Source organism: Zea mays, chromosome 6 (assembly GCF_902167145.1).
Source record: "Zea mays cultivar B73 chromosome 6, Zm-B73-REFERENCE-NAM-5.0, whole genome shotgun sequence".
Classification (NCBI taxonomy): domain Eukaryota; kingdom Viridiplantae; phylum Streptophyta; class Magnoliopsida; order Poales; family Poaceae; genus Zea; species Zea mays.
This window is the reverse complement of record NC_050101.1, coordinates 163,332,763-163,353,548: the sequence shown is the minus strand read 5'-3', so window position 1 is coordinate 163,353,548 and position 20,786 is coordinate 163,332,763. Positions and strand designations below refer to the sequence as shown.

General features: G+C 42.1%; 2 protein-coding genes and 1 long non-coding RNA gene across 13 annotated transcripts; 2 read left to right on the top strand and 1 right to left on the bottom strand.

The window, feature by feature from the left end:
• Positions 1 to 1,041: 1,041 nt before the first annotated feature.
• LOC103630442 (uncharacterized) lies at positions 1,042 to 2,925 on the top strand. 2 transcript variants are annotated; one of them, XR_004850381.1, is made up of 3 exons: positions 1,042 to 1,152; positions 1,272 to 2,629; positions 2,742 to 2,925. It is a non-coding gene; the product is annotated as an uncharacterized lncRNA (long non-coding RNA). The 2 variants fall into 2 exon arrangements; XR_004850382.1 differs by having other exon boundaries at positions 1,042 to 1,325; positions 1,436 to 2,629.
• Positions 2,926 to 7,982: 5,057 nt separating this feature from the next.
• On the top strand, positions 7,983 to 16,972 carry LOC542390 (CAAT-box DNA binding protein subunit B (NF-YB)). 9 transcript variants are annotated; one of them, XM_020539194.1, is made up of 8 exons: positions 7,983 to 8,134; positions 8,240 to 8,483; positions 8,620 to 8,749; positions 9,854 to 9,859; positions 12,531 to 12,623; positions 12,708 to 12,746; positions 13,148 to 13,216; positions 13,302 to 13,677. In XM_020539194.1, exons 2-7 carry the CDS (start codon positions 8,254 to 8,256, stop codon positions 13,172 to 13,174), a joined length of 525 nt encoding a protein of 174 aa, XP_020394783.1. In that variant the 5' UTR covers positions 7,983 to 8,134; positions 8,240 to 8,253; the 3' UTR covers positions 13,175 to 13,216; positions 13,302 to 13,677. The 9 variants fall into 9 exon arrangements, with proteins under 9 accessions (XP_020394783.1, XP_020394781.1, XP_035815738.1 ...); NM_001112582.2 differs by having other exon boundaries at positions 7,988 to 8,134; positions 12,696 to 12,746; positions 13,302 to 13,663; XM_020539192.2 differs by lacking the exon at positions 13,302 to 13,677 and adding an exon at positions 16,727 to 16,972 and having other exon boundaries at positions 7,983 to 8,483; positions 12,696 to 12,746.
• LOC103630441 (Putative PWWP domain family protein) lies at positions 14,762 to 20,105 on the bottom strand. 2 transcript variants are annotated; one of them, XM_008651496.3, is made up of 4 exons: positions 19,908 to 20,105; positions 19,343 to 19,797; positions 17,143 to 19,239; positions 14,762 to 16,770 (listed from the first exon to the last, which is right to left on the bottom strand). In XM_008651496.3, exons 2-4 carry the CDS (start codon positions 19,749 to 19,751, stop codon positions 15,239 to 15,241), a joined length of 4,038 nt encoding a protein of 1,345 aa, XP_008649718.1. In that variant the 5' UTR covers positions 19,752 to 19,797; positions 19,908 to 20,105; the 3' UTR covers positions 14,762 to 15,238. The 2 variants fall into 2 exon arrangements, with proteins under 2 accessions (XP_008649718.1, XP_008649717.1); XM_008651495.3 differs by having other exon boundaries at positions 17,143 to 19,254; positions 19,908 to 20,096.
• Positions 20,106 to 20,786: the final 681 nt, after the last annotated feature.

The following is a 20,786-nucleotide window of genomic DNA, read 5'->3' as shown; positions in this document are numbered from 1 at the left end:
TGCATGGTTCTTGAGCATAGTCACATTATTTCTAAAACTAATTCTGGAGAGTATGTTTATGTGGAGTTAGAAAAAGTAATATACAAATACATATTATTCTATAGCAGCTTTATAGGTATAAAAAATTCCGTATGTTACTTCTGGTACAGACATTTTTTCTATATAATTGAACAAGCACACCTGTAACTGAATCCGTTTTGCAACTCCAAACTAAAACTGGAATGCATAATAATTGCATATACAACAACAAATATGTTATGATATATAGGAATCCAGATTCCCTGTGCAATGTAATAACATCATTAAGGCCTTGTAACAGTCAGGATAGCATCTGAGTAGTTTAAGTGTTGTCGGCCTATGTGCTCTAGACGAGAATTTTTGCTTTGTCATATAACAAATTCTAGGAACTTTTTTTTTGCAAAATTATAACCATTTATCACTTATCAGGATGTTGTGTTGACACTAAACATTCTCGCCTTTCTTGGTAATAGTGTCCACTTAAGTTAGACGAACTGCCACCATTCTTTCCACTGCTCTGTTTCAACTTCCTCGCAAAAAACATAGCGACCTGCATGTGCGTTTTTCGCCATGATCTCAGTTCTCTTTAGCTCCGTCTTCCCCCTTCTTGATCTCAGCTTCAACCCTTATCTTTTGTCTCCCTGTCCATCTCCATCCCGGTGTGATCAACTTTCAAGAAGCGGTTGGGACTGGACCTTAATTTTTGCATGTCTAGAGGAAATTGCCGGTTTGGTTCGTATTGTGTAAGAATTTGAGATTTTGAGTTAGATTATAATAATTAATATGTGGTGTTCATTTTTATATAATTTATTGAAACCGTACATAGCGATATCGACCTTGTACTTCTACCAGAGTGGCTGAAGGCACTCGTGGCCCATGGGCTCCTCGGTCGTTCCTTCGTCGGCGTAGAAGGTGGCTGACGAGTAACCCAGGACACGGTGCGCGAGGAAGATAAGCCATGGCTGTTTCTGCCGATCAACAGATGACAGGCAGTGCTCGATGAACCTGTACTGCTCTGTTCCTGGCCTCCAGTCCAACTCGGTATTGGCTTACGCAGAAACGGAACATCCCGTAGTCCGTTGAGTACCTAGAATTATAAGCTGATGTTCAATGAGAGCTTCTTACAGAAAAAAGGTTGGAAAATACTGTAACTTTCTAGATGGACAGTGATGCACAGCTCAGCTCCATCAACAAATAGCTTCAATGCTGTATTTGTTAACTGCCATAAGTATTTGTTTTTGACTTTTTTGCAGGTGTCATGAGTAGTGAAATTTCAGCCATCTCAGCTTCATCAAACACCATAAAAGGTTGTTAATGTCCTCTTTTGCCTGTCTATTATTTATTTTAGTTGAACCAGAAATATCTTTGTATTTGACCACGTATATAAGCAGTAGCTTCATGTTTTATTTCATACCAGAACTGCTCACGGTTTTCTGCTGGCACGTAGAACATATTCTGAGCTGGTACCCCGCATTCACCACCTGAATCAAGATTTCCATAGAAAGATCCTGATCCAGGCCAATCTCTTTTGTGGCTACCACTGCAACCACAAATTAGTAGCATCAGAAACATATAAAAACTGTATCGTTTTATTACTTGATCTATTGTCGAATTGGAATCCTGGAGAACCTCCCAACCATGTAAGGCACAGTAGAAGCAATGGGCTCAACCTGTGCAGTGAATTGGTCGCATTGTGAAAGATAGCCATTGGCATATGAGCTGGTTTGTTGTGTTAAGTGAACCAGGCTCAAAGTCATTGGACTCATTTGAACCATCAACCTCAGTCCGTTGAGATGACTATAATGTGGTGTGGTGTGACCCATGATTGACATAAATTAAGAAGATTTGGTGGGCTTGGCTTGATGACAACATTGTTTTTTTTGTGTCTGTACACGATGGCAGCAGTGCTTTCGCCTTATGTGTGCTGCTCTTCAGGTCTCTATGGATGACATCGCCCCCTCTCCCGCTATTATTAATTTAATTTGTAGCGAGACTGACATGATGATGATAAGATGACGGATCGCCATGTCAACATGGGATGCTCATCATCGAATGATTTTATCTATAATTTGCGATGTGTTTTGTGAGATGAGTCGGGCGATGGAAGTTGGTCAACATGCACCAGAGGTCGAGGCTGCTGAAGCATCAGATGAAGATGTTGAGGCCTACATCGGCAAAGCCACCGGTGGTGTGCTGATTTATCTATTACTTTTCTTAAACAACATATATAGAAATTGTCCCACTCCTGTTTACTACACAAAGATGTTAAGTGTATTGCAACACAATAAATGTTTTTATGACTAAGTTTTAATCCAAAATATTTCGAGTTTAGTTATGTATTGGTTATTATTACTCCAGTCCAATCATGGTTATTACCTGTTTATATATCTGCCAGGATATTTACTCCTTTGGTGAACGCAGAGATGAATTGAGACAATAATGGAATGGTGACCTTCAAGGAATTCCTTTTTGCTTTTACTCAACCGAAGATTAGGCGTTCTGAATCGATCGAGCCAGCCCCTCAGGAGGCCTCCAGCAGCTCCCTCCTGTCGTGCCTCGGAAGTAGTAGCTCATGTTCTATATGTGGCGAGCTGATGGTAGAAATTACCAGGTTTGCATGCCATTGATTTTTTTGCGAGTACAAAGAGTTGGTGTTCTATGTAGTGGTGCACAAACAATTTTATAACCGACATTCCTTTTTCTTTGTTTGTTGATGTGATTAGGTTCATTCTCTTCTGTGATATGTGAAGCTCGAGTGAAAAGAAAAATTATGTGATGAGAACATAGCAGCTGAAGTTGGAATATATTGAGATGTCTATAATGTGGTGTGGTGTGACCCATGATTGACAGATTAAGAAGATTTGGTGGGCTTGGCTTGATGACAGGCGACAGCATTGTTTTTTTTGGGTCTGTATACGATGGATGACATTGCCCCCTCTCCCACTATTATTAATTTAATTTGTAGCGAGACTGACATGATGATGATAAGATGACTAATCACTATGTCTGCATGGGATGCCCATCATCGAATGATTTTATCTATAATTTGTGATGTGTTTTGTCAGATGAGTCGGGCGATGGAAGTTGGTCAGCATGCACCAGAGGTTGAGGCTGCTGAAGTATCAGATGAAGATGTTGAGGCCTACATCGGCAAAGCCACCGGTGTTGTGCTGATTTATCTATTACTTTTCTTAAACAACATATATAGAAATTGTCCCACTCATGTTTACTACACAAAGATGTTCAGTATATTGCAACACAATCAATGTTTTTATGACTAAGTTTTTAATCCAAAATATCCCGAGTTTAGTTATGCATTGGTTATTAACAAAGAATAAATATTGTTCGTTTTTTATATAATTATTGTGTACGTGCTTTGTGTGTGGCCACTGCCCGCACGCGTTAGGCTTAACTATGTAATAGAAATTGTGTTAGAATCTTTTTCTCTTTGTTTCTAATGATAAAGAAAGTAGAAGAATGCGTATACACAAGATAAAAAGACCATTCTTTATTTTTCTTAATAAATGTCTCGTGTATATCTCAACTACCAAGCACCACCACCCGATCACTTCCTATAATAAATTTTTGCACAAATGTATATTTGAAACATGGTTGTTGGCTTTAATAAATAGGATGCACACATCTTTGTAGTTTACGCTGTATAAATGAAACCGTAGCAAAGCACGGGCACACTACTAGTATAGTATCAAGAAGGATTCTGTATTTTGCTTTATATGCTATTTGTTCAAAGACAACAAATGTAAGAGCAAGGGGGCAGATGCATTTGTTATAGATGGTTGGAGAAATTGGAATATAGGAGAGAAGGCACTTTTGAAACATGTGGGTTCTAGTGCGCACAATGCAGCTCAAGAGAGGTATAGTGGCTTCGTGAATCCTGAGGCAACAATTGATTATCACATTGATAAGTGGAGTAAAGAGGATCTTCGTCTTTATAAGATCAGATTGACTTATTCACTTAGGTGTTTGAAGTTTCTATTGCGTCAAGGATTGGCATTTCGTGGACATGATGAGAGTGAAGAGTCTAACAACAGAGGCAACTTTCTTGAACTTTTGAAATTTCTTGCATCAAACAGTGAAGAGGTGAAGAAATATGTTTTAGAGAATGCTCCAGGTAACTGTACCTTAACTAGCCCAAAGATACAAAAGCAGATTATTCATTGTTGTGCCATAGAAACTAGAAAGAAAATAATTGAAGATCTTGGTGAAGAACCCTATGCAATTTTAGCTGATGAGTCTAGTGATATATCACATAAAGAACAACTAGCTCTTTGCTTGCGTTATGTTGATAAATTGGGAAGACCATGTGAGCGACTTATTGGAGTTATCCTTGTAGATGATACTAGTTCTTTGTCACTTAAGGAAGCAATTGAAGCTCTTCTTGTTAGCCATGGTTTGTCTATGGCTCAAATCCGAGGTCAAGGTTATGATGGAGCCAGCAACATGAAAGGAGAGATAAAAGGGCTGAAAACATTGATAATGAAAGAGTCACCTTCTGCTTATTATATACATTGCTTTGCACATCAACTACAACTAGTTCTTATTGCCGTTGCTAAGGGGAATACCGATTGTGTGACATTTTTTGATCAAATAACTCTCTTGCTAAATATTGTTGGAGTTTCTTGTAAGCGCCATGGTATGCTTCGAAATGCTAGGCTTGAGAATATCAGAAAAGCACTAGATTGCCGTGAACTTGAAACTGGGACTGGATTAAATCAAGAGATGGGGTTGCCTAGGCCTGGTGAGACTCGATGGGGCTCTCATTACAAAACTGTTTGTAGCATCATTTCTATGTACCCCACAATTCGTGACGTACTCATCGCTCTAGGGGCTGATATTTCACATAAGGGCGATTGGACAAAAATTCATTTTGTTCTTGGAGCATTTGAGTCCTTTGAGTTTGTTTTCTTTGCACAATTAATGTTTGTTATTCTTGGATACACAAATGAATTATCTGAGTGTTTGCAAAGAAGGGAGCAAGATATCATCAATGCAATCTCACTTGTTAATGTGGCAAAGAGCAGAATGCAAGAATTGAGGTCTAATGGTTGGGATCAATTCCTACAAAGGGTTACATTGTTTTGCAATCAATATGGCATCCAAGTTCCTGCTATGGAGGATAATTATGTGCCTTATGGAAAATCAGCACGATACACTCGAAACCAAACAAATGATGATCACTTCAGAAGAGAAATATATATTGGTGTCATTGATCAAATTAGTCAAGAGCTTGATAACCGGTTCGATGAGGTCAATATGGAGTTGCTTTCTTGTATGTCAGCCTTAGATCCTTCTGATTCATTTGCTTCCTTTGATGCGCAGAAGATACGAAGACTAGCTGAATTTTACCCTAATGACATATTTGGGAATGATTTGCTGAAACTTGAGTTGCAGCTTAATAATTATATTGATGCAATGAGGCAAGATGATAACTTCAAAGGCCTTCATTGCCTTGTTGACATGTCAGTTAAGCTTGTTGAAAAAAAGAGGCATATCGTGTTCGATATGGTTTTCTTGCTTCTCAAATTGATATTACTTCTGCCGGTGGCAACAGCAAGTGTTGAGAGGGCATTTTCTGCAATGTCTTTGGTCAAAACTAAGTTAAGAAATAAGATGGGTGATAGTCTTTTGGACGATTGTCTAGTCACATTCATCGAACGAGATCTTTTCTTCAAAGTCGATGAAGATGATATAATTGAGACCTTTATGGCTTTTAGAAAGCGTCGTCCGAACAAATAGTATGGTAATTATCTTTCAAACATTGTTTCTTGCAAATTTCGTATTTCATATGTTTAGGCTCTAGTGTAAAAATTATTATGGCATACTCTTGGCCAAAATCCTAGGTCCGCCACTGACCAAATGGCTAAAAGTATCTGAAAGAGCTGCTAAAATTTATCCCTTAATATTGAAACAGGGCCTAGTTTGTTCGGCTGATCTGTAGTCACGTCCAGGTACATTGCTGTGATTAATGGAAGACGCGTCACTAGCAAATACGACAAGTGAGCGACTGTCAACTGCGTACATCTTTTTTTGTGTGGTTCACTGCTTGATGTTTCTACATGTATATGATGCATGGATTTGTGATATGCTATGTGAGTAGTCTTCTTTAGGAGGTGTTTAGTTTTTAGGGACTAATTTTTAGTCTCTCCATTTTATTCTATTTTAGTCCTTAAATTACTAAATACGAAAACTACAACTCTATTTTAGTTTCTATATTTAGCAATTTAGAAACTAAAATAGAATAATATCGAGGGATTAAAAAATAGTCCATAGAAACCAAATACCTCCTTATTTAAGTTGTGACCAAAGCGTAAGCCAGGTGTCCGTAATGCTAAAGGTATCGTGACAAATGTCCATTACCTAGGGAAGCAAACAATCCGACAACCCAAGCCTTCAAATCCAAGTCTTTTTTTTTGTTATATATTATTTGAAGGTTCCCTGTCTCATTTTTTTATCTACTCTAATAGGTGTCTTCAAATCAGGGCTTCTAGACCCTTTCCACTAGACATGGTGCATGAGACTCACTCACTCATCATTGAGCCATATCCATCCACAATTGTTTCAACCGACCAAGCTATATGGTGGGAAGGGGGGGCGGACATTGGCATATAAGATCCAATCGTCACTTGGCCACATCCACCATCTTTCCAATACACAAAGCTATGGGGGCACATGGAGGGGAGCTGTTGTGGGGAAGTGCACTACCGGAGAACGGGACATCAGTACCACTTAAAAAAACCGGTTGCAGTACAATAGAAATCAAATGCTCTAATCTTTAGTCCTGGTTGCACAAATCGATAGTGAAGGTAAGCCTTTATTGCCGGGTTTTGGCTTGAATTGGTACTAAAAGTCCAACTTTAGTATCGATTCCTGGCATGAATTGGTACTAAATAGGGAATTTTAGTACCAGTTTGAGCGGTACAAAAGTGACTTTTTGTTTTACATATTTATAAATGATATTGATGAATATTTAATATATACACGTACTAATTAATATATGTACATATAAAATGTACAAGCAAGTAGTTTTTTTTCAAAGGGACATGTATATAAATATTAAGGGTAGCTCTTTCCAATAGGACATTAACACAAATATACAAGTAAATAGTATAGTAATATATGTACAATAATACATACAAATGAACAGCAATAATAGTTCTTGAATTGCTTCAATCTTTTGCAAAGAGAGTAGTTCTTTCCTTCATCTTTATAAACTATGATTTCAAAAAAAAGTATTCTTATATTAAATTCAAAGCTGAAATACTTTATCAAACCCAAATTAAACCCAAAGAGAGTAGTTCGTTTCTTTCTTCTTCAAGTGTTCGTCACATCGGCATTGTACATATATACATAAACTTTCCTTCCTTTCTTCACGCTTCACCTTTAACTCGGCACTGGTGAAAACATTATGATAGACGGAACTAGCATGGATTACAACATTAATAATAAATATACGCTAAAACATTCTGATAGATAAAGACTGATAATGTGATCAATAGTACAGACAATAGTTGATATGTTGATCGATAAGAGTTAGGTGCATTAGAGCATCTCCAATAATAACAATAATACCTCAAACTGGTGTCTCAAATTGAAATATAGGACTCTACACAGAAAAACTACTCTAACGATGTCTTATTTTATAAAATTTGATTAAAACAGTATAAAGCATTTTCTCAAGTGCCTCAAATATATTACACCATAGTGACTTCCCTATAATATAGATTTATGGTTTTAATGTTGAAGCAGAATGTTTTTTATGCCATAAATTCTATAAATTATATTTATTTTTAAATTATAAAGTATTTTTATGTTATGCTGTTGGAGAACCACTCTCCTAGTGAACACCAACTACCCAAAGAGAGTAGTTCTCCCTCTCGCACCCACGCGGCAGCCCCCACGGCGTGCTATAAATACTTCACGAACGGCCCGGATATCTCCATCCCTGCATCGCACCCTCCCGGGCCGCCTTCTCTTCTCCAGCGTCCGATCTCCCACTCCCCTCCCTCACCGCAGCTCTCCCACCTCCGCCCTCCCCCCGCACGCGCTCGCCACCTCGCCCTCCCCTCCACGTTGCTCGCACCCGCGCTTATATAAGGTATGCCTCTTGCCCTCTCCAAACCCCTCCGCGAGGGCCTAGGGTCTGGCGTGCTGAGCTGGAGCTGATGGATCTAGGGTTTGGGTTGCGGTGATGGTCCTGCAGTGCAGGAGGAGCTCATGGCGGAAGCTCCGGCGAGCCCTGGCGGCGGCGGCGGGAGCCACGAGAGCGGGAGCCCCAGGGGAGGCGGAGGCGGTGGCAGCGTCAGGGAGCAGGACAGGTTCCTGCCCATCGCCAACATCAGTCGCATCATGAAGAAGGCCATCCCGGCTAACGGGAAGATCGCCAAGGACGCTAAGGAGACCGTGCAGGAGTGCGTCTCCGAGTTCATCTCCTTCATCACTAGCGAGTAAGTGCCTCAGCTGCGGCTGACTCTTACTTTTGCTTGGCTTGTTGGGAATTTGGAGTGGCGTTCAGGGCTTTAGCTTGGCTGGGGTTTTGTGTTGACTTGTCCATGTCCACGTTTTTTTGTCCGCTCTTTGCAGAGCGAGTGACAAGTGCCAGAGGGAGAAGCGGAAGACCATCAATGGCGACGATCTGCTGTGGGCCATGGCCACGCTGGGGTTTGAAGACTACATTGAACCCCTCAAGGTGTACCTGCAGAAGTACAGAGAGGTGCGTACGGTGTTTGGGAATTTGGGGGTCAGGTCGTGCAATCGCCAATCTGTCACCTTGTCGATCGTACCTCTGATTGAACTTAAATAATCCTGTTGGGCATCAGCACGCTAATAAGTGATAAGTGAGCTATCCACTTCCCTTCCAATGCTTCGGGCACATATTTATACTTCTTTAGTTGAGGACATAAAGAGACCCCATGTTCCTCGGGTAATTTGCTATTTTATCACTCTCAGTTGTGGACTTCTCTATTTTACCACCAGGCCCACAAATCATAGACACAAATCATAGACAGAGGGTCACATAATAGCAGAGAGCCTACCTTAGAAAGGCTAAAATAGCAATTTTTTCCTGTTCCTGTGTACTACTCCAGTAAATACAGCTAGTAAACACATTATTTTTATAAGGTGAACCAATTCGAAAGCACTTTTATCCATTTAATACTGAACAGTGATCGAAACCTCTATTTGGTGTTCTTACATGGGATTGAGTTAGCACTCGTGCTTGGGACGATATTATATCTACTCACACCCTATGTGGCTGTGTCTGTTCTATGATGAAAAGTAGATGTAATGCAAATGGATAAGAGCGGAAAGAGCTCCTACAGTAGTGTAATTAGAGCATGTTGTAGTGCAAGCTTTTGGTTGTTTGAATAATGTACCTTTACACAAAAGATACATGAAACCATTCCACTGTAGGTCATATACAATCTTGCTTAGGGTCACGAGTTTATTGGGAACATATCTGGTGCACATGATGTACATATTAAATTATCACCATCCATTCTAGATCTAACGTCTTTAGTTGTTCATTCTAGATCTAACGTCTTTACTTGCTCTGTATAATTGTATATTTTGCAAAGAACCCCTTCCGCCACTACTCTCTACCACTTCTACCCTGCTCGGAGGGTGTTAGATCTAGGATGAAATGATGAATGATGGTGATCTAATATGTACACCATGTGCACCAAACTCAGTGCACCAGATATATTCTCGAGTTTATTTAGCTGTATTTTTCTATACGCCCTTCGTATTGATTGAATAATCTGTCTAATGAGGTTTCTCTTTTGGTCTTATGTCTGGTGGATGGCATCACGGACTGCAGATGGAGGTATGTGGTATTAAGCTCTTTGAGTTGTAGTTCATAGTATATTTTTGCTTGATGGTGAATGTTATGGTCGCTAGATCGGTGAGGGATTGGAGAGGGGGTATCGATGGGCAGGAACGTCGGCCGGGGGCCTCTGCCCACGGCCGAGCAAGAGGAGGGTTTCTCCCTTCTAATTCTTGTCTGCTTTATTTCTCATCCATTGATTACATAAATAGGCCGGTTGGCTGCCCCTATCTAGCTAGAGATCCTTATCTCCTAAAAACTCTCAACAAACTACTAACTGATAACCTTCCTAGATAATCTCAACTAATCTCCTAAATAATCTCAACTAATCTTCTAATCTTATCTCTAACTATCCTTATCTAATCCCCATTAGGGCCCATGGCTGCTGCTACCGCAGCCCCTCTGTGGGCCTCCTTAGGTCCTGACACTACACCCCTCCTGGACAAGCAGCTCGCCCTCGAGCTGCCGCATAACGGGTGCTCAAAGACCGAGTCTACTTGCCCAAAACCAAACACCTAGAAGACAAGCCTTTTACATCTCAGCTTATCTTATTATTCCGAATCTGATTTTTTTACCCCATAAGATAAGGCGAACACGCACGTGTGCAGCCACCTGGATCCCATGGACGCCATCTGCACGAAAGGGGAGCACATGTATGGGCACCTGGAATAGGTCGCAACAATAACCAGCGGAGGCGCCCCTCGTGGCGGCCGGTAGCGGAATGTGGTGGCGCTAAATAGTGTGCCCTTGTTGATGACGAGGTGAGTGTCTTCCCTACCGCCGCTGTCGTAGAGTTGAAGTTCGTCGCCCGCGGGACACGTATCATGCTCGCACTTCGAGATAGCGGCCTGGTGCCACTGCTGATAGCCGTCTGACAAGGTGAGGTCGCGCCGACGTGTGCCGAGGTCAACCGTCACCAAGGCTGCCTTGAGCATCTGCCGGCGCATCTCCCACACTTTCTGTCGTGCAAGGAAGCCACGAGCAGCAGCTTGTATGCCCACAGCCGTCGACGTCCGGAGCCGTGCGGACAGCGCTAGCTGGTGTTGCTCATGTTGCACTGCTGCCTTGATTTGCAGCAGCCCTTGCATCTTTGTGAGATCAGCCCTTATGTTGGTCCACAAATCTCCCATCGATGGAGCTGGTGATTGCTGAGTCGTGGCTGCCCCTAGTGGCGTCGCCCATGGGGACGGAGACGCCGTCAACGAAGATGATGTGATGAAATTTGGCGTTGTCCCTGGGGATGGGCACGCCGGCGTCCAGGATGTGGTGACAAAATTGGCAGGCGATGCTGCCCATGGAGATAGGGACGCCGGTTGCCAGGACGGCGTGACGAAGGTGGCATGCGGCGCAGCCCATGGAGATGGGGACGTCGGTTGCCAGGACGGCGTGACGAAGGTGACATGCGGCGTTGTCCATGGAGATGGGGACGCCGATTGCCAGGATGACGCCGCGAAATTGGCAGCAGAAGCCATGGGATCAGATCGAAACCCAAGCTCTCTGATACCAGATGTTATGGTCGCTAGATCGGTGAGGGATTGGAGAGGGGGTATCGATGGGCAGGAACGTCGACTGGGGGCCTCTGCCCACGGCCGAGCAAGAGGAGGGTTTCTCCCTTCTAATTCTTGCCTGTTTTATTTCTCATCCATTGATTACATAAATAGGCCGGTTGGCTGCCCCTATCTAGCTAGAGATCCTTATCTCCTAAAAACTCTCAACAAACTACTAACTGATAACCTTCCTAGATAATCTCAACTAATCTCCTAAATAATCTCAACTAATCTTCTAATCTTATCTCTAACTATCCTTATCTAATCCCCCTTAGGGCCCATGGCTGCTGCTACCGCAGCCCCTCTGTGGGCCTCCTTAGGTCCTGACAGTGAATAACTCTTGTTTTTCATATTTTAAAACATTGGTCTGTAAATGTTTTATAACGTGGAATTTTGTTGTAAGAAACTTAGAATTGGCCTGGGTAATTGGAGCTAGCTGATCCTGTTTTCACCCTGACTTGAAGCACATGTGGGCAGTTAAATTGTTTTTGTTCACATTCTTGAGGCATAACACATTAACTGAATGCAATGGAGTACTGAAGATGTCTTTTCTGGGAAGTGGAGGGTTCTTGTGAATTGGACCTTTTTGTGAACGAATCTTCGGCCAGTTCATGTATTGATTCCCTGCTGGCAGGGCAATAAAAATTAGATGGATCAGTGAATCACATGCATGTTCTTTATTAGAAAATTACTAGTCATAAATGTGCTCGGAGTCCCAGGTCTTCACCATATAAACTAAAGTTATTTGCCTGATGGATTTGACCTCCACCTGATTCTGATACTATATATTTATTTGGTTTCACTAAGGGCATGTTTGTTTAATGCTCAATCCATGTGGATTGGACGGGATTGAGTGGGATTAAATTCTGAGTAAGTCAAAATCCTTCATAATTTTTTTTCCAATCCTATCCAATCCACATGTGATGGGAATCACCGAACAAGGTCTAACTGTTTGGCAAGTTCCAATCCTGTACAATGATTAGTACATGGATATAATATTTTTCTTTCTTTCTAGAGGGTTTAGGAGTAGCTCTTCTTATTGTCCATGATTTAGTTACCAAGCTTATAGAATCTGAGATATATAATGAACATTACTCTGCTCTTGTTTCTTTAATAACCAACAGGGTGATAGCAAGTTAACTGCAAAATCTAGCGATGGCTCAATTAAAAAGGATGCCCTTGGTCATGTGGGAGCAAGTAGCTCAGCTGCACAAGGGGTTAAGTTTTCTTGGACTGTTCCGTTATTCTTGTGATCATACTGCAAAAGGCTAACTTTCTGTTACTTTTAGATGGGCCAACAGGGAGCATACAACCAAGGAATGGGTTATATGCAACCCCAGGTGATTGACAAAAAAACTATTGGTAGTTGCTATTTGTTGTGTGTTTGTGTTTATAAGCACAATGTATAGCTTGGGTCTTTGCTGTAGTTGTTTATTTACTGGGTTGCAAACTCGAGCATGTTGGATTGCCAGCCCCTTAATTTATTGCAGATGTGCAAATCAGTTCCCATCTTGCATTTGCCTAGCTCTAATGAGTATTGATTTGGTGTCCCCGCAACAATTTGCTCCTGCTTATCTGTAGTGACTATTGAGGTGCCCCCCACTAACAAATTTCTGTATTTGTTCCAGACATAGCGCCACCTCCATATGTTAAAGTTTTTTCTTGGTCTATAAATGGCTTTTTAATGACACTGGTTGGCATCCATATGTTTGCTGATAACCCTTCTCTTTCCCTTCTGCAGTACCATAACGGGGATATCTCAAACTAATGGAGGTATGGACCTTTTCTGCGACAGCTGCTCTTACCTGAGGTACAAGCTTATGCTTTCAGCAAATTGCTGTGTTGCTTTGATTCCCATATGCGATATCTCATGTGTTGCTACCTTTACCACCCAGGCGATTTTTTTTGTCTTAGTTATTTACTAAGACACCTTGCGGTGACCATTAAAGAGTAACCAATCGCCCTCAATAGGTCCGTTTTTATCTGCCAGAACTGATGAGGTCGCTCACTAGGAGTAAGTCGCTTCCCTGGGAACGGTTGTCGGCTAGCACCGCTCTTGTATGTATATTAAGAGTAACTTAATGATTGGTCTTTTGGCTGCGATTTGATTACATGTATTTGTATCGGGAGGCATAAATATTGTGTAATTTGTGTTAAAGACTGGTGTAATTGAACTATGGGAAGAGCTGCTTTGGTTGTAACCATATTTTGATGCCCGTATATTAGGCAAAAATAGAAGGCTGTGGGCGTGCACAACATATTTACTGTTCACCGAAATACTTGTATTGATGTATTTCCGCATCAATTATAGTCATCGTCAGCTTGTAACTACGGCAATGAATAAATAAAAATTCACTGAGTATATAATTGAGCAAATAAAAATTATATAGTTCATAAAAACAAATATTACATAGTTTGTAAACCATAAATAAAAATTAGCATAATTCATTGGTCCTAGCCGGCCATTTGGTGGGAGCCAAGAGGTTGGATTTACTAAAAAAATATTTTAGCACATGTTTATAAGCCTGTTTGGAGTGTGAAGTTTAAAATAGACTGAGATAGAAAATGAGATAGCCTAACCACCCCAACTTCAGCTTCACCAAAAACAAAAACAACAGCTTTTACTACATGACAAGTTGGCTAAACGGTTTAGTTTCACTAAATTGGTGAATGTAGAAGTCAGACTCACCGTTTTGATAAGCTTATTGAGAGTTGCTCCACCAACTCAAGTTTAATAAAATTGATAAAAAAAAATACTAACCACTATCACCCAATACACAGTTTAGTGGTTCGCTGTTATATTTCGCGTCACTTCTTCTATCCTCCCCAAGTATGCCCCGGCCATAGGCCATGTCCCTCCCTGGCTCAGACAAACCTCCCCTAATAGTAATAGGTTTTGTCGTCTCCGTTTCTTTACGTACAAATTAAATTTTAAGTTTATATTTTTTAAGGTGACCGATGATATCGTAACTTATGTTAGAAAAATATATTAAAATCTGATCTCTAACCTATTAAAATGATTCTAAAAAAATATAATATATTTTTCTACGATAAAGTATGACATTAACTACTAAACAACAAAAATTATACTGAAAACTCAACTTATACATTAAAAAATAAAAAAAACAAATTTTGTTAAGGATATTAAACTAACTCAAGTAGTTGGACTTATTCCTTTCAAATATACATCAGCCAGCGACTAGCGAGCAAGAAAACATAATGCATATAGGATTCCATTACATTAACCGTGAATAGCAGAGGACAAAGGCTTCCACTGCCACCAATCATGAAAGAGTGGAAGATGCATACACCACAAAAAAAATGCTAAACGGTTTGCAGACTTCTCGATGACCAATGAGAAGATAGAATTATCTAAATATTCTACGTAATATGATAAAAGGATTCCAGAACACAGTTGGTTACAAATGGCAAATGATACAAGAATCATTTGATCCAAGTAGATAATCTAAAGACTCGCAAGCCTAACCGTTAAATGTAGTAATGAACATGCCTTCCCCCTATTGATTCAAGGCTTTCACTCAGTCACTGATCACCTGAGCATTGAACTGACATATAGGAGGAAATTGTGTTTATGACAACACCAACACGTACGCGCCCAATACAACTAGGTGAAGTTTATAGAGCAAAAAAGGGGGAGAAGGATATAGATGCCCTAGTTGTCAATACCTAATGGCCTTATGATGCTAAAGTAGTTTCAGGTTTTCTATACAGAACACATCATCTAAAGTTCTAGATGAGAGAATCAGTTGAGCAAACTACGTCGATATCAACAGAAACTGACAGGAACGCAAGGTTCGATAAGCTGGTTTACTCACTTGCACCTGCCTGCTTGTACATCTGATGCCTCAACCGAGGTATCCTCTATAGTCTTCTCCACTGCTAGAGCATCCTCATCTAGTGCTTTAACTGTGGCACCCAGAGCAGTTTCTTCGGCGTTGGTGGTATTTGTACCTGGTGGCGCAACCATTGCATCCTTCAGAGTATTCTCAACTGTTGTTGAATCCTCATTTGTCGCGACTGTGGCATTCTCTACAGGTTTCCCATCTGCTGTAGACTTATCATCTAGCACCTTAACATCCTCTACCGTTTCCTCAGTTGTTGTAGCTTCTTCATCTGGTTCTCCAGCTGCAGTTTGATCTTCAGTTATCTCCCTGATTATTGGTTCAACAATACCTTTGTTTGCTATTTTCTCATCTGGTGCCTCTACTGTAATTTCACATTCTTTGGTCTCACCAGCTGGTGTGTCAGCATCTGCTTTAATTTCTGTTTTCTCATCTGGTGCCTCAACTGTAATTTCACCTGCCCTGGTCTCTCCAGCTAATTTGTCAGCATCTTCATTATTTTCTATTTTCCCCTTCTCGTCTGGTGCTTCCTCCTTAGTTTCACCTTCAGCTGTCTCCTCAACTACTCCTATGGTAGCAGCATTATTCTCTGTACTCTCCTCGAGTGGTACTACTTTTGCCTCCACAGTTTCATCAACCATGACCATAGAGTGCTCAATATTTGCATCAGCCATAGATTCATCTTCTGAAATTCGTCTTCCCACCTCAAGTTGTCCACCTGATGCTTCAATTACAGCTTCCATGTTAACAGTCTGCTCAATACTATAGCCTTGTTCGCATGACACTTCAACAGTAGTTTTGGATTCCAGTTCAATTTCTACTTGCTCGACTGCACCTTGTACGACAGGTTCAACAGTCAAATTTTCAGCTTGTGACTTTGGATCTTCAGGTCCCACTTTTTGTTCAGTTTCAGATTGCCCCACTAGCTTCTCACCAGGGGTTTGACTTTGTAACACAGGAAATACAGTGTGCTCTTCTGGAACTTCATCCCCAACATCATCCTCACTATGATCTTGTGCAGTACTTGGCACTTCAGTGACAGCTTCAAATACAGCATTATCTCCTGGATTGTGACTCTGTTTTGGGGCCGTGGCTATATCAGTTTGCATATTATCTGGAGCCTTCTGAGGCAACTCTTTTATTATAGCATCAGAATGTAAGGTTTCTATCTCTGTGGGTAGATCACTGACTGACGCTGCCTTTTGAGTGTAAGCTTGCTCAATGTCACCCACTTGCTGAGATGACTCTTCAGATACAGATGCAGCTTCTGCACCTTCCCCAATCTGATTCACATGGACAATTAGCTCAGCATCAATATTTCCTGCTTTCTCAAGCCTGTCAACTTCACTGACAAATGTACTGTCTGCAGCTTCCACTAGACATGTTTGCCTTACAGTCTCAACTTCTTCAGATGACAGTTCTCCTGTAACTTTTACTTTATCTGTTTTCTGCACCAGGTCAACTTCCATGGAATCCTTAGGAGCTTCGGACATATTCAAACCTAGAGGAAAGACATGATCACATGGCAGCAACAATCATTTGCTTTTGTGGAAGTTGTAGAGTAGCTTTATTAAATACTCCCTCCATTTATTTTTCTAAAGTGTATTTGGATTCGAAAAAAAGAATGTAGAGTATACTTTGACTATCAATTACTCTCATGTAATATGCCATATATTGCAGTAAAACCAACTTGTGTTGAACTATATGGTGAATGTGAATTCGTTGATACTATGTCCTAATCATGAATATAATTAGAGTTATGTTGGTCAAAATTTACAAAGTTACTTTTTAAATCCTAACTAAGTAACTAATATGCCCCATATTTTGAAACAGATGTACCATGCATGGACATGTAAATTGCAAGAATGTTTACCTGGAATCTCCAAGCCATGATTTTCAGGATTATTTGCTGATTGTGTCTCTGGAGAAAGTGGCATACTGACAAGACGGTAACTTCGAAGCGAAGGTCCAAAAGTGCTATACTTGCCTGCAGCACTAAAAGCCCTTTCAGCATCGACACGTTTCTTGAAGACAACCTTAACAGTATTTGTTTCCCTATGTACTTTTGTCCCCCTTTCTTTCAGTGGACCATAGAGACTGAACATCTTAACAAGATCCAGTTCTGAAGGAATAGACGCTGACCTGCCAAAGGTCAAAACAAGTGCAGTGGGCTTCAACTCATCAACCATCTTCTCATCGACATGGATGATAGATCTTTCCATCACTTGTATCTGTTTTTTAGGAACCGGCTCCCCAAGTTCCGACAAAGGTATATATGCATGTCTTGAGGATCTCCGTTTCCGTCTTGGCCTTGTAGTCGGACTCTCTCTTTTTAGGTCATGAACTGGGTGATTATACAAGCTCAATCCGGACCAATACGAGTCCTGCATATGATCCGTTGTCTCTACCTCAGGAGAAGGTATAACTTCTTTTCTCTTCCTCCCTCTTCTAGATGTACCTTTATCAACAATGTTTGCTTCAGTAGTAGTAGAAACAATATAGTTTCTGTAATCGTTGAAGTAACCGATTATCATTGCTGAGAAACTATATCCATTCATTGGCTCTGTTGCAACCAAGCATAGTTGTGACAGTAATTCCCTGGGATCTGCAGCGTGATTTATGTGCAGACGCCTCCTTTTTGCTCGTTTCTCCACAGTAAGTTCATCACCAGCATCATCACTAGAGACATCAAATTCCCCATTCTCTCCTTCAGCAGCGTTATTATAGACTGTTGGTTCATTCTGAGCCTTCATAATAGATGAAGATCCTGTCAGCTGGCTTGCAGCTCGCCGAATACACTCACCAATCTTGAAAGAACCACCACCAGTTGGAGCTGATGACTTCTCTGAATCTTCAAATGATTTGAGGTTTCTTTTCTTCTCATTGTAGCTAGTATCATTGACCTGATTAGATGTGCTCCTTTTCTCCATCACCACCTGGTCATGACCAGCCTTTTGTTTCCGAGGTCTCCCCCTGCCCCTTTTGGGCTTATCTTGAGTAGGCTGCACTTCGTTAATCACAGGTTCCTCCACCATTACATTCTGGGTGGACAAAGTGTCTATACCATCCAGATCATCCTCAACCCACGCATCACTAGTTTGAAATGATGCAAGTTCAGGACATCCCTTAGATCGATAGAAAGATGTAAGTTGAGAACACGCTATCACTAACTCCAATAGATCACCTCCCTGGCCAGGAAATAGAGCTAACTCCTTAATATAATTAAGAAGGTTTTCTGGACTGAAACAGTTCAAGATCTCAGGCCGATTAACTGCAGAACAAGTAACTCCATCCTTGAGCCCAGCATTATCAACCGTATATGACATACCATTATCAGCAAGCTCTTCTGCCAAACAAGAGCAGCTCAAACCTGACAGTACCCGCCTTGACAGTTCTTCAAGTGCATTATTAACTGACCCAACAAAGCCATCTGAACTGCTCTGCTTCTCCATTTGTGAATAATTTGTTACAAAAGGCTTCAACTGGGATTCATCGCACCATGCAAAAGTACTGTCACCAAAATAAGCTACCAAGTGGCTGCCCTTTTTCCGATGCTTCAGCGCCAATTCAGATGCATCTGTTGGATCAAAAATTTCACCAGGCCACCAAGGATGACTTTTCACTTTACCCCAGACAAGATCAGCAACTTGAAACCTGCCTTTATCAAGAGGTGGGAGGCGGTATCTAGCACCCTGATCAACATTCCCCAGACTAGCAGCCTCTAAGTTGCTGTCTGGGCTATTTCCACTGTCAGGAAACTGCTCTCCTGTTTGTGGGAGCATTTCAGATGTGTTATTGGGCTGGTCAACTACAGGTGCTCCATCACCTTCATGTTCCTCGGAGCTTTCCTCCATGTCACCAGGCACATTGTTCTGTATTTCCTTATCAGAAGGCACTACACCATGATCACTTTCATTATTCTTTCTCCCAGGCTCCGCATTTACATGATTTTCTTCGACTTTGTTGGATTCTGAAATGCAATAGGCTATATAATTCAAGATGTTAATGAGTTAAAACGGTGTCATCAATAGGAAGCACACCTACAAGCACAGGGCTCTAAGAAGTCTCCTTACCGGCTTCAGCATGTTCAGGAGCGGCAGAACCAGCAGCAGCAGGCACATCTACCACTAGAACCGGCTTCCTCTCCGTCTCAGTCAGCAGACCACCAGCTCCTGCTTCTTGCGTCCCCTCCTCGCCACCGTCCTCTCCGTTCACCGCATCCACGTCCTCCACGGGCTCATCTCCGTGCCCTTCGGTACCAACCATCCCAGCCGACTCAGTCGCGTAGAGTGGGTCGCTCACCGCCATATCTCCCCTTTCATGAGCCACATCCATCGTCAACGTAGCCTTCTCCTCCACTTTCAAATCGGCGGCGAACGCAGGCATATCGCCCGCAGCTTCCGATATTGTGACGTCATCTCCCGCCACCAGCTTCGTCTCGCCACCCCCAGGGTCCGAGGCCGCGACGGTCCCCGAGCTCATCGGTGCGAGGCCTCACCGCCACCCCGGGCGAGGAAATCTGTAAGGACTGGAACAGCAGGGGCAGGAAGTCAGCGAGAGGGGAGCTCGGAATTCTCCTCGATCCGGCAGGGCACCGAAACCCTAGGAGCGGATCAGTGCTGGGCAGCACGGATTTACCTGCGCGCGCGCCAAGCGGGTGGTGGACGAGGTCGGGGGTCGGGGTCGAGTGCGCGCGTGTGGGGTTGTGAGAGCAGCTCCAGACTCCGGAGACGGCAGGGCGAGAGAGAGATGCGGGGCCGGGGCCGGGGCCGGGGACGGGGACGAGGTGGGAGGGGGCAAATTTAGAATTATGCCATTTTCACAAGTGGGTTTCCACAGTTTAAAGAACTGAAAGCTAATTTGGGAACCCAATTTTTTTAAAAGAGTTTTCATTTTATCAAGTAAAATTAGTTTATTTTTCTTTAGTAATATAAAAATCTCTTACTAGTCCTTAGCTAGAATACCATTATCAACAAGTCGCACATTCAGTACTCAGCACTCGCACACACTATAATACCATCTTACACACTATAATATCATCTTAGGAAAAAGGGGAAGGCAACAGAACTGAGCGCTCACAGTCGTCATCGGCAGTCGTCGAACCAATCGAGTGCCACGTCATCTGCCCCTCGTCGCCCGACTGCCTTGTACCGGGAGATTGACATATCATGTCGTCGTGGCATCGGTAGCTCTAGCAGCATCATCGATTTGGGCTTGCTTGTGAGCACCATACGCGACGCTGTTGTCCAGGACAAGTGTGTGGGTGCTCGCGCCGGTGCGCATGGATCAGGCTAGCGAGGTTGCGACGGTGGTTGATGGGCTTGGCACCTGCTTCCCTGCGGACGCGCTTGACGAAGACAAACTAGGGCTCAGTGGAACCCCAAGATACGTAATAGGGAGATGTCCAATCTCACATTTATAAATTTCTGCATACACTTGTACACACTATCACCTCCATTTATCATGGCAATTTCATTTTTATTGAAGTTAAACTTCGAGCCTGATACATTTCATAGA